General features: G+C 33.5%; 4 protein-coding genes across 6 annotated transcripts; all 4 read right to left on the bottom strand.

Moving 5' to 3' along the window:
* Positions 1-208: 208 nt before the first annotated feature.
* On the bottom strand, positions 209-631 carry LOC107409552 (copper transporter 1). Its single transcript, XM_016016983.4, has one exon. The coding sequence runs from the start codon at positions 629-631 to the stop codon at positions 209-211; it is 423 nt and encodes a 140-aa protein (XP_015872469.2).
* A 969-nt stretch (positions 632-1,600) lies between these two features.
* Positions 1,601-2,634, bottom strand: LOC107430673 (copper transporter 6). The gene has a single exon (XM_048464310.2). It carries the CDS (start codon positions 2,299-2,301, stop codon positions 1,810-1,812), a length of 492 nt encoding a protein of 163 aa, XP_048320267.2. The 5' UTR covers positions 2,302-2,634; the 3' UTR covers positions 1,601-1,809.
* A 4,231-nt stretch (positions 2,635-6,865) lies between these two features.
* Positions 6,866-8,785, bottom strand: LOC107430674 (7-deoxyloganetic acid glucosyltransferase). Its single transcript, XM_048464421.2, has 2 exons — positions 8,021-8,785; positions 6,866-7,898 (listed from the first exon to the last, which is right to left on the bottom strand). Exons 1-2 carry the CDS (start codon positions 8,526-8,528, stop codon positions 6,982-6,984), a joined length of 1,425 nt encoding a protein of 474 aa, XP_048320378.1. The 5' UTR covers positions 8,529-8,785; the 3' UTR covers positions 6,866-6,981.
* An 895-nt stretch (positions 8,786-9,680) lies between these two features.
* LOC107430675 (7-deoxyloganetic acid glucosyltransferase) lies at positions 9,681-12,893 on the bottom strand. Of its 3 annotated transcripts, none has more exons than XM_016041539.3 (4): positions 12,531-12,893; positions 11,690-11,842; positions 10,825-11,485; positions 9,681-10,722 (listed from the first exon to the last, which is right to left on the bottom strand). In XM_016041539.3, the coding sequence occupies exons 3-4, from the start codon at positions 11,333-11,335 to the stop codon at positions 9,791-9,793; spliced, it is 1,443 nt and encodes a 480-aa protein (XP_015897025.2). In that variant the 5' UTR covers positions 11,336-11,485; positions 11,690-11,842; positions 12,531-12,893; the 3' UTR covers positions 9,681-9,790. The 3 variants fall into 3 exon arrangements, with proteins under 3 accessions (XP_015897025.2, XP_015897026.2, XP_015897027.2); XM_016041540.3 differs by having other exon boundaries at positions 11,690-11,751; XM_016041541.3 differs by lacking the exon at positions 11,690-11,842.
* Between the last annotated feature and the right edge of the window lie 305 nt (positions 12,894-13,198).

Here is a 13,198-nt window from a genome sequence, read left to right as displayed (position 1 = left end):
TTATTCTTTTGAGCATCAACAGATAGTTTATATTGCACGATATTGATTTTTTAATCGGTAAGAAACTCTTCCTTTACATATCATTTGCAGTTTCTTACCAATAAAAAACTCGATGTCAAGCAATAACCATCCAACATTACTTAATAAAATATTGTTATCCTTGTATATGTATTATACCACAAAGAAACTAACAAAGAAAAATTGTAAATCAAGTTGATAAAAATTCTAGTTCCTTACGGTCGGCTGCTCGGGCAATAGCACTGGCTTTGAAGATGAAGAATCCAATAGCATGACCAACCAAAGCTGCTATAAAAATTCCAAAATTGAAGGACATGAGAGCAAGCATCACCAAGTAAGCCAAACCCATACGAATAGTGTGGACAATGGCGAGACTCAATCCTGCCTCCATTGGATTCCTATGTGGTTTGATGATGCTCTCACCGGCCGACAAAAGCTCGGCGGCGAATGCCATAAAAAACACGACAAAGATGGCTAATATATACATGCCAAGGCTCCGGTTGGGCCATCCGGAGAAAAGGATTATGGCATCTTTGCCCCAGTAGAAGCTGTTGTGCATATCCATATCCATATGCATATCCATGTCATGGACATGGTTCATGTCCAATACCATCGGCTAGTTATTGACTTCGGTGGGACTTGGATTTTTAATGCTTCGGATTTGGGCATGCATTTAGGAATTTTTGTTTGCGATTGTTAAAAATAAATAGAGATGAGATGGAATCAAGGACGTTGGGAGTTAATGTCAAGGTTTTGAAGTATAGATGGGCATTCTTATTTTATGCCAAGCTTTAGACCCTTCCCTTATATCTTCCTCTTTTTTGTCAAACTTAGCTGTCTTTTTTTTATTCGAGGACGACATAATTAGTCGTCTTTTGCTTTGCTTATTGTTATTTTTCTTTATTTTATTTGTTTTTGTGAAATAATCTATGGGATATGGATATTTGTCCTTTTAAAATACAAGAGTAAATTGGGTTTTAAATTCATATGCATATATAGAGTTTGTTGTCCCACTTGGTTGCTAGAGTGTTAATTACCAAAATAATAACAATATTATTAATAATAAAAGGATTACTAGAGTTTTGTAAATGTATATTTTATATAATTCAACTTTCTTTTACTTTCATGGAATGTGAAAGTTGGAAAGAATTACTGCATTAGATTTTGATCCCTACCACACTCCCCATTTAATTGGGGAATGCCCACTTCGTTAAGGACGGATCTTTGCAAGGATCAGGTTATGCGGGTTATTTTGCCGTCCTTAAAAGGCCGATGCTATTATTGATTAAGTCCTTATAATTAGTCTTTTATTAGTTATATAGTGATATTATTATTATTATTAGTTTTGGTAAAGTTATATGGTAATATTATTAGTGGGTTTATTACCTAATGTTAGTATATTAGATTTTTTTTTTTTTTTTTCCAGTTTAGGCCTCATGCATATTGTGGAATAGTTTGGGCCTCTACGAGTACATAGTGTGGACATTAAAACATTTTGAATATTTTTTTTTTATAGACATTTTAAATTACTAGAGATAATATTGATTAGCGGAAAAAAAAAAGAAAAAAAAGAAAAAAGAAAAAAGAAAAATAATAATAATCTCTACTTTTTCGCAATTTCCAAATCCAGTGAAACAAATGCTTATTTCTCAAATTCCATTTTATTCAAACAGATACTAACAAAAATAAAAATAAAACGAAGAAGCAGCTTAAAATGCCAAATAAATCTTTTCAAAATCCCAAGCATTTTGGAATTGCGAAACAGAAATCAAATCAACCAAGCAACCGCATCTAGCACTCCATGGGAGGAAGATCCGTCCGTTTATCCGAACCGGACCCACCACCCGATGATTTCATCGAGGCACGAGTCCCAAAAACAATAAACCCAACAGCGTGGCCACCAACCGCGGCGAGAAATACGCCGCCGTTAAACGACATGACGGCGAGCATGACCAAATAAGACAGTCCGGAACGCAGGGTATACATTGCCGTACGCAACGTTCCAGCGACGGCGTTACTGGTCCCTGGTTTGATGAGGTGGCAGTTAGAGAGACACTCGACGACAAAAGCTAGAAAAAAGACGAACACTAACGACAAGGCGTACATGGAAGACCTGGTACCGGGCCAACCTTGGAAGAGAACCTCAGTGTTGTGGCCCCAGAAGAAGGTCATGTGCATAAATATTTTCCTCCTTCGGAAATGCATGTTTCCAGTGTGGTTGAACGGTGTTTCCGACCAACCTCCCAAGTCGTGATGCGACGACGTCGTTGATGTTGTTGCCATGGTTTTTATCTTTTTTTCTTTTCTTATGCTTTTTATTTGGGAGAATAGTAGTAGTGAAAGGTGGGGTTTTTGTAATTAATTGTTATATATAGGTAAAGCCAAACCACCAAAGAAGGAAACAGATAGTTTAAAAGAAAGAGAGATTATTCTGTTTCAGGCTCTTTGTAGGGAGTGTCAATGACTTTCCGTCTGGTTTTTGAAAATAATTAGGAATTGCTGGTGTTTTAATAGGACTCTTTAGCATCTATATTAATTTAACCCTTCCCTTTTTTTTTTCTGAGAATTAATATCTTTAATTTTGTGTTAAAAATAAATAAAGGGCTTTTTTTCTTTTTCGTATGGAAACATTTTTCTCTCTTCTAATTTCAAATAAAAGAACGTATCAAGGATGAATCTCAGCTGATATGAACTATGGATTTTTTTGGACTTTCAATATCTAATTTGCATATCCATAACAAACAGTTTCTTTTATATCTCTCAGCACCCGAAAAAAGAAAAAAAAGAGAAAAAACAAAAAACAAAAGAAAAACAAAAAAACAACAACTTATTTCGTGCCTAGTTTTAATAATTCTAGAGTTAAAAAAAAAAAAAAAAAGGGTGAGATATTTAATCATATAAAAGGTAGATTTAATAATATGGCATTGAAATATAGATTAATTAAACGTTACTATCATCAAAATATATATATATATATTGTTAGAGACCTTAGTATAATATCATCAAAATATACTTGATTGAGTTGTTTATAAATTAACTCCCATCAAACTAAACCCATTTTGTTTAAAAAAAGGAGAAAAAATAAAAAGAAAAAGTCTTTCCTGTTTTTAACCAAATAAAGACTGTTTAAGCACTAAGACTTTGAATCTATAGTTATCAGTTACGAGTGAAAGAGCCGTAAAGAAATGAAAGATGGAAATGCGCGTAGGAAACAGATTTCAGGCAGTTCACAAATGTGCGATGACTCTTTTCCAAGCTATTCCTGGACGAAACCCAGCTATCAAATCTAAAGCACCTTCATACTCACGCTCACCGCCAAACAACTAATGGCCACGTGTGTACATTTTTATATAATATTGCAATTTCAAACCATTTTTTTTTCTTTTTTCTTTCTTTCGTTCTAAATAAGAATATTAAGCTTTTTGTTTTTAAAGTTTTGATAATATAATATATTTATATATAGTCTGTTTATAGATTTTTCATTAGGATTATTCTTGGTTTGAATTTTTTTAAGTTTGAAATTCAAATATGCATTTGAAATTTATATAAATTTTACAAAACTTATTCGTTCTTTTGAGATTTTAATATTTCATTAGAGTTATTAAAATTAAAATAGATTTGTATAAAATTGTAAATATATTTTTAAATTTCAATTGTTGAAGAGATTCAATAATTAATAAGTAAGGTTATGATAAAAAAATCTAAATCGTGACGAAAGACTAATTATATATATATTCTTTTAATTTTAATATATTACAATTTTTTATTTTAAATGATCAATATATATTTATAGTTTTAATCTAATTGGTGATCTAATCCATTTTATAATACCAAATGTTGATGTGATACAAAACTAAATTATGGTAAAAAAGAAAATGCATAAAATTTTCTTTTTTTTTTTTCTAAAGAAATAGCAATGTTATTTAAACACCATAAAATTTAATTGACATTTGTTGAGTTTACATTTTATTACTAGGTTTTAATTATTAAAAAATAAAAAAATAATTAATATTACTATATATACTTTCCCAATCGTACTTTTCGATAATTGACGATAAAAGTAAATTAGATACTCCATTAGATCATGAATATATATATATATTACTATTGATTAGTCCACCCCGTGGCCATGATAAGGGCACACCTCCATATATGACCTTGTTCATTTAGATGTTCTTTAAAAAAACCTTCTAGATTGCTTTCCACAAAAATCACATACTTGTCGACAAGGAAATGGGACGCCTATTTTTATCAATTGGACCAACCCTTGTACTTAAAAGATCAATATTTTTGGTCCCCCGTACATAAAAATATTAGTCATTTTTTTAGTTAAGGAATATTGTATATATTTTATTCTAATTTAAACTAATATTTAAATTAACTCCAAAAATTTATTTTAAATAAATAACAAACACTAAAATTTTCACCGTTGGGGGACATGTAGTGATACTCTTAAAAAGCACATGAGATTTTAAGATAAAAATAACGAATTTGTGAGAGGTAGATAGGAATAATGTTACTTTGACACCTTTGTTCACGTGCGGGTTAGAAGGCAATGCATACCCTTTAACAGGTCAGGTCCAGCAAGTGGAAGAGCATTTAATTTTGAAAACTTACAGTGAGTGCTCTTGATACCATATTAAACCACAATTCATACCAATATTCTTAAAATTTCAAACTTGTGAGGGGTGAATGGAAATTGAGTTATTAACACATTTTATACACTTATGAAAATATGGAATTTTGCTTACTTAAATTAAGTAATTATATATCATTTCCATAATCCAAATAATTACTTTACAACATATATAGTAACTGCTTTTTTGTATTTAATTATATATTAATTTGCTAAAGTAACAATTCCATGATTAATGAAAATCAAAGTTTATTCATACCCGGAAATAATATTATGGATGGGTTTGTTCGGTAGGAGATTACTACTTGTTCAACTTGTCTTTCGGAATGGTGATAGTAAGCACTCCATTATTATCCATGGAAGCCTTTATGGTATCGACCTTGACGTTCTCAGGCAATTTGAAACGCTTCAAGATCTTGTCATTAATCTTCGTTTCCACTTGATACCACTTATAGTTTATCTCTTTCTTATTTATGCTTTTCTCACAGCTTATATGGAGAACCGTATGATCCTCTACTTCCACCTTTACTTGTTCTATCTTGAATCCGGGAAGATCTGTCTTGAAGATGTAAGTTTCCGATGTCTCCTACCAATCAATCTTAGCATTCAAGACAGCGAAGATTGTTTCGTTTGAAAAGGACAGGTGTGGGACAGTTAGAGTTCCTCCGGTCCAATTGAAGTCTTTGAATGGCTCCCAATTAGCTTGAAGATTAAATTATGGATCATTTTGGATACTAAAGATGCTACTTGAGATTGACATCTTTCGTGACAAAGAAAACAACTAGAAGGAAGTTTGTTGAAAGATGACACCCAATAGATAAAAATGTTGAAATATATAGGACAATGATAGAGGCCTTTGTTTAAGAAAGAATTAGTCCTCTGTTTCGGGCAACAAAGAACAAAGCAAAACAGAGAGAAGAAGTAGAAAGAGAAAGAGAAGTGGAAAATTATAACTTCAGTCGTAATCATCATAAAAACATATCTCGAATATTAAAAGGCTAGGATACTACGGTTCCCACATATTATCCACTAATTCGCCACTACAACCAAATAACTAAACAACAAGAACATGGGTAATAACATAATAACCACTACCACAACCGTGACAACCACAGCCACCAATTGACCACGTAGGCATGCATGCCCCATGCAAAACGGGTCCTAACAGACAAATTGTAAAGGTGGATATGATTCGCCACTCGAGTTTATGGTGCATGGATGATGCTTATATCGAAGTGAGAATCTTTCTTTTACATGAAAAGATCTTTCAATTTTGATAAAATGGAGAATTTCAACTCGGACTTACCATTATATGCCTATGAATTTAATTTAAGATACTTTAATAGCAATAATTGTAATGTTTTCATGGTTATTTTTGAAAAATGATTCAACAAAAATTTCATTAACATGCACTTAGCAGAAAACTTAATTAGAGGAGTTCCCTTGAGAAGCATTAATATAAATTAAGAGCCCTAACTTATTAGTTTGGAAAGGGTAGCTTATTTCGTTTTCTATTCCATATATATCAGAAATCTCCTTTGTTTTCTTTTTTATGGTGAAACTAGAAATAGTCCAATAAACATTTTAAAAGCTACTTTATCTACTTCTTTATGTCAAAAAGTTTGTGGCATGTCCACTTACTTTGTTAATTGACACCTTTGGTCCACAGAGGCCTGAATGTGTTCGATCAGAATAACTTGGAGATCGTTGTCTACTTTATCTACTTTACCAAATAGATTTTCTTGTTTTTAATTTTTAAAAGGTTGATTACACTTTATTAAATTCAAGTTTGGAAAAGTTACACTTCCATCTCAAACTGTTACAATTTTAATTCTCAAATTTCAATATTTTACATTTTGGTCCAATTTTAATTTTTTTTGGCTAATAGTGATTAATGGTGCCATCATATATATATATATATATATATCTTTTAATACCCTCAAAGTGTTAATTGTAGTTTGTGAAAATTTTAAGTGAATCACAATGAAACAAATTGAAATTTGAAGTCTTCAATTGAAACATTTTAAATTTAAAAACCAGAAGTATAACTTCTCCAAATTATAAAATATTAAAATATTACTAACCTTTTTAAAAATATAAAAAGATAGTTTTAGGAAACAAATATTCCAAAAACAAAAATCGTTACAAAAAAATCTCTAAATTTAGTTGTAATTCAACAAACATCAACTGTATAGATAACAAATTCAGATTACAATTCAAATACCATTATTCATATTCGTTTCAAATAAACTTATCAATAACTGTTTTGACAAGAAAGATAAATTGGGACCAGAAACCAAAGCATAGTTTAATTAAATAAACTAAATCTATATTTTTATTTTCTTAATGTCATTGACTAAAGTTTCAATGTTCTTGTGGGAAGCTCCACCTTCACTGATACCATCTTCAGCCAATTTTGCAATCCTATCCACAGACCTCTGAAACTCATCTCTTCTATTTCCCATCAATGTGTTTATCGTTGATTGTATAGAAGACCCATCTATAGCATCCAATTGAACCCCAATTCTCCACAATTTCACAACGCATGCACTATTAATACACTGATCTCCCCAATTAGGCCAACAGATCAAAGGTACTCTAGCCATAATACTCTCCAAAATTGAGTTCCAACCACAATGAGTCAAAAACCCACCAACAGCATGGTGGGTCAATACCTGTTCTTGTGGAGCCCAATCTACAATGTATCCCTTTTCTTTTGGTCCCACTTGATACTCTTTCTCGATCACACCATCCGTATCATCATCAAACAAAACATCTTGACGTATGACCCACAGGAATGGGTACCCACTTAGGACCAGTCCATGTAAAAATTCAACTAGTTGGGAATGCGAGAGTTTGACCAAGCTCCCAAAGCTTACGTAGAGAACCGATCTCAAAGGCTGTGAATCTAGCCACGTCATGCAGTCTTGGTCAGCATTCCAAAGAGAACCGTCCGATGCGATGACATGGGATCGATCCCCAAGTCTAGAATTTAAGAGAGCATGAAGAGGTGCGACCGTGTAGACTTTGCGAAAACGAGGGACTATATGGGGGAGGCTTGAAGCTTCCAGATCATCGATGGTGTTGATTATAAGACCTGAAGTTCGTTGCATTGCGAGGCTGCCATCGATCAAGACCTGTAGTGAAGGTGACTGGTCTAGAATTTCCATGTCAAAACCCGGTAAATCTTCACATCCTAGATCGAATCCTGGCATTGGGTTGATTTCTTCTTCCTCGTTGTTTTCTGAAAGAGAAAAAAAAAGGAACTTTCCAATGTCAATGTTAATTATATGTATGAAATTCACTTTCTAATGGCTTGAACTTTTGAAAATAGACGAGTTTAAGCAAGAAAAAGTTGATAATAACCTTTTCCAATGAGCTTCGCTATAGTATAATACTCCCAGAGGTAACGAGCAGTATGAGAACAGAATGAGAATATAGGAATCTCCAATTCCTCTGCGACCTCAACCGGAAAAGACAGAACTCCGTCAGCTATGATACAGGTTACCGGAGGAGGAGGCCGGCAAACAGAATGATGGGAGGAGTTGCTCCGATATGAGAGGAGTAGGTCTTTGAAATGTGGTTTAGTAGCCACGTTGATCCCGAGGAAGTAGTCGAGATCAAAGGAAGGACGAGGGTGATCGTCCGGCAGGCCATCGGAGATAGAGTCAAAGTGGAGATTAGGGAAGTTTTTGGAGAGAGCTTGGAGGTTTGCAAAGCGTTTGTGGTTATGGTGGGTATTGAGGAAGGTTATATAAAGACCAGATTGGCTGAGAAGCTGAGCTAAGCATAACAAGGGCTTTATATGGCCTTGCGCTATGTAGGGGAGCATAACCACGTGAGAAGGCTGTACTTGCTGCTCCTGATCCGCCATTATTCTTATCTCTTTCTTCTTTTTGGAAAACAAAAATCGATCACTTATATAATTCCACCAACTGATTAAATTAATATCCCTTGTTTTTTTCTCATGATTTTCTTGTAATTAATGTTAAAGCAGCCTCACAGTATTGTTTTTGTCAACGGATGCTTTTCACTATCGTCCAGACAGTAGAGGTTGATTGGTATATTATTATTTTTTTTCATTTTCGTAATATTAATTTGGTATATTAATATATACTTTATATTTTATATTACCGGTGAGTTACAATAATAAGTTGGGCATCATCATCTTGTACATTGCCGGTGTTGACCAAAACGATTTGCCGTCTTGTATTGTTTTGTTATAGGTAGATAGCGTATGCAGTATTTAATAATTGTAAATTTTTTTCTTATGCTTACTTTGTTGAATAATTAAATGTATTGGTTTCAAATTGTAAAAATTGATTTCTAGAAGCAAACGAAGCCTTGGAAGCAAAATGTTTTTAGAATGATAGCAAGAGAAAGGTAGAGGAACAGCTGGGCTTTCATGATCAGTCTAGCTCTCTATACATATAAGTCAAAAGTTCTATTATCTTTTATTAAAGATATAAATATAATGAAATATATATATTTAGTTAATTTCCATTGCATTCGATTTAATATATCATGCAATATGATAAATATTTTAACAAAAAATTTAAAAAAAAATGCAATATGATAAAAGATATGGGTGTAAAAAGCATACTATTGCGATCAACTTTGTTTGTCTTTCATCTACCCTGGATGATAATAATAATAATAATTATTTTGTTAGTATTTCAAATAAATAAATTGATTTCTAAAAACTAGCAAACCTAGGGAAAATAAAGTTGTTAGAAAGATAGCAAATCCTCTAAGGATTGGCATTTTAAAATGCATTAACCATCTAAGATGGATATTACTAAAAACATATAGAGACAAAGTGGACCATATATCAACCTAGGAAACCAGTTGTTAATTTCAAGTCTCAAGACAATCTCGCGGACCATTTTGGATTGCTTTTGCAGCTCAAAAATTGTTTGTCAAAAAATAAAAAACTAATTAGGTGTTTGATAAAATTTAAAATTTTCGATTTCACAAGAATCTATATCATCTTACAACTAATTTTGAGAACTAGGAAAAAGCTAGCTTTGAGAACAAAATGGTTGACGATAAGGCAATCTCAAACACTTAGTATACCATCGTACCTCCCTGTAAATTAGGAGATAGCTCCTAGAAAATCATGTTCAACATCAAACTCTACAAATTGTACATTTTCATTTTCTTGATATCTTTGACCAACATTTCTAAGTTGTAGTAAGAAGATCCGCCTTGACTAATACTATCCTGAGCCAATTCTGCAATTTTATCCACCGACATTCTGAACTCATCCCTTTGATATCCCATAAATGTTTTTATTGTTGCTTCTATAGTTGACCCATCTCGTGCATGTGCATCCAATTCAACTCCAATTTTCCACAATTTGACAATATATTCCTTATTAACAAATTGGTCTCCGAATTGAGGCCAACAAATCACAGGAACTCTAGCCACAATGCTCTCCATAATTGAGTTCCAACCAGAGTGGGTCAAAAACCCACCTACAGCATTGTGGGCCAAGACCTGTTCCTGTGGAGCCCAATCCACAATGTATCCTTTTCTTGTAGGTCCCACTTGAAACTCTTTACGGATCACACTGTCCATGTCCTTATCCAACAAAACATCTGGACGTATGACCCACAAGAATGGGTGCCCACTTTCAACCAGTGCATGTAAAAATTCAACCAGATGGGAATGAGAGATTTTCACCACGCTCCCAAAGCTTACATAGAGAACCGATCTCAACGGCTGTGAATCTAGCCACGTCATACAATTTTTATCAGCATTCCAAAGAGAACCGTCGGATGCCATGACCTGGGATCGATCTCCTAGTCGAGAATTTAAGAGAGCATGAAGAGGTGCCACCGTATAAACTTTGGGGAAATGGCTTTTTGTGTGGGGTAGACATGAAGCTTCAAACTCATCAATGGTATTGAGTATCAGACCTGAAGCTCTTTTCATGGCAAGAGTTTCACGGACCCGAAGCTGAACCCGAGGATGGTCTAGATTTTCCATGTCAAAACCTGGTAAATCCTCGTGCCCCAGGTCAACTCCAGGCATGGCATTAATTAATTCATCTTTCTTGTCGTTATCTGAAAAAGCGAGTTAAATTATCATGTTCCAAAAAGTTAAAGCTGATACAAAGAAAATGAGTTTAATATGTATATCTAACAGAGAAAAAAGTTGATAATCACCTTTTTGAATGATCTTTGCGATGGTGAAATACTCCAATAAGTAACGAGCAGTATAAGCACAGAATGAGAATATAGGAATCCCCAACTCCTCTGCTACATCAATTGGAAAAGACACAACTCCATCTGCTATGATACAGGTAACCGGAGGAGGAGGGCGGAAAACAGAATGGTCGACGTAGTTCCTCCGATAGGAGAGAAGTAGCTCTTTGAAATGGGGTTTAGTTGCCTCACTTATCCCAGAGATATAGTCAAAATCTAAGCGAGAACGCGGGTGATCGTCTGGTAGGCCATCGGAGATGGAGTCAAAGTGGAGATTTGGGAAGTGGGTGGAGAGAGCTTGAAGATTTGCGAAGCGCTTGTGGTTATGGTGAGCATTAACAAAGGTTATATAAAGACCAGATTGGCTGAGAAGCTGAGCTAAGCATAATAAGGGCTTAATATGGCCTTGTGTTAAGTGGGGAAGAATAACCACGTGAGGTTGTTGCTCCTCATCCACCATTCTCATCTCCATCTCTGTTCTACCTAGGGTTCTTATAATAGAAAAACATTCACACGATTTCCACGCACTGATTAAATTTTCCAAAAAGCAGCGTCTGTTGTTGACCAAACAATATGCCGTATCTTGAATTATTTTTGTGTTCTATCTCTCCGTAAAAGTTGTCTTTGTTTAGCAAGAAGGCAGGGTATTCATGTTTAACAACGACACCAAAAGAAATAATTAAGAAAAGATCGCTAAAATTTTAAGTGCAAGGAAGGAAATGATTCAACAACAATGATTTCTACAACAATTATCGTTCAAATTAATGGCAGCTCAAAAGAAGAATATAGAAACTTGCGGTCGACTTATGAGAGGTTTAGAACTTACTACTAAATCTTCTTTCAGTGGAAGAAGCTTTGCAGTTTCAATTCTTTTGTGTGTGAAAAAAACTGAAATACAAACATCATCCACTTAAGTTGCGACATGCATCACTGACATGATATGTATACAACGTATATTGTCAAAGATGACTCATTTATTCTGGTAAATCAAGAGGAAAACATAATTAGATATCAAATTCCAGAAGTAATAACTACCGACTAATAGAGATACAATCAACTTGAAAAGAGCGAAGTGCCATTTCAGTAAAACCATTAGAAAAGGGGCCAGCTACTTATTAAGACAATAATAAAAGGATGCTCTATAAAGGTTTAAGTAATTACGAAAACCATCTAAGCAACTAAAACACCTTAACTAAAACAAGAAAATGCCAAAACATAATATCTGATAACGCAAAATGGCTGCTAATATTGTATCCACCTCCTTAATAAGCCGGAACACTTCAATGAAATTTCGAGCATTTTTCTACCTTCAAGAAATTTTTGCACGAAATTTTGAAAAAATAATATTTAACCCACGTATGAAAATCGCATCACAATCGTCACAATAATCGGGCACAAACATACAATCATAATTTAAACTGGCTCTAGTTGAAGCATTTTTCCAAACACGTGGTGGGTATTACAATTTTCAAACACTTGATAACAAAGAAGCTTCATGTATCAGAGGTTAAACGCCTCAAAAATAATTTAATAGCAGTTTATTCTTATATCTAATTATTATTATTATTATTTTTTTTTTTTTTGGGGAACAAAAGAAATAATAATAGAGCTTTTATTTTAGGCGAGACAGAAAAATGATACATGAAAGGTCAGATAAGTAAGCTTACCATTAGATTCCATTACATTTCCTAGCCTTTCTGAGCAACCAAACTAAATTAAAAACCAAAATTAATAAGGGCTTAAGGCTGCGAAGACGGTTTGAGAGAGACTGAGTAAGATAACGAACGACAGGGGAGAAACCGATTATAGGTGATGAAGGCGATGGTACAGTCCGATAACGCAGTTCCAACGGTGATCGGGGCCACAGGGCTTGAACACTGTATTGGTGCTAGAATTCTGGAGTCGCCGGAGCTTATATAGATATAAGTCAAAACTTTGGTGTCGGTCAATTTCCTACTTCATATAATAATAAATAATAAATAATAAAATGCCCAGGATTGCCATTTTCTCATTAATTTAATCAATTTGGTTAGAAAAATAAATAAATAAAATAAAATTGATCAATTTCTTCTTGAAAATTTTGAGTATTGCTAAGATATCAAATTAATAAATTAATATATTAAGATGCGTACAAAAGATATATGTTATTATGTTATTGATTATAATGTTATTATAATTTTGAATAAGTGAATTTATAATTGAATAAAAATAAATTAATTGAATACTGATACAATGATAAGTATCACACGTTTTGATATACTTATTTAATAATTCTAATATTATTTGTAAATTTTTGGCATCATCATCAATGCCTCATTCTCTTGGTGTGGGTGGA

This window comes from Ziziphus jujuba, chromosome 6 (assembly GCF_031755915.1).
Source record: "Ziziphus jujuba cultivar Dongzao chromosome 6, ASM3175591v1".
Classification (NCBI taxonomy): Eukaryota; Viridiplantae; Streptophyta; class Magnoliopsida; order Rosales; family Rhamnaceae; genus Ziziphus; species Ziziphus jujuba.
The sequence above is the reverse complement of the archived record's forward strand: the minus strand, read 5'-3'. Positions and strand labels throughout refer to the sequence as shown.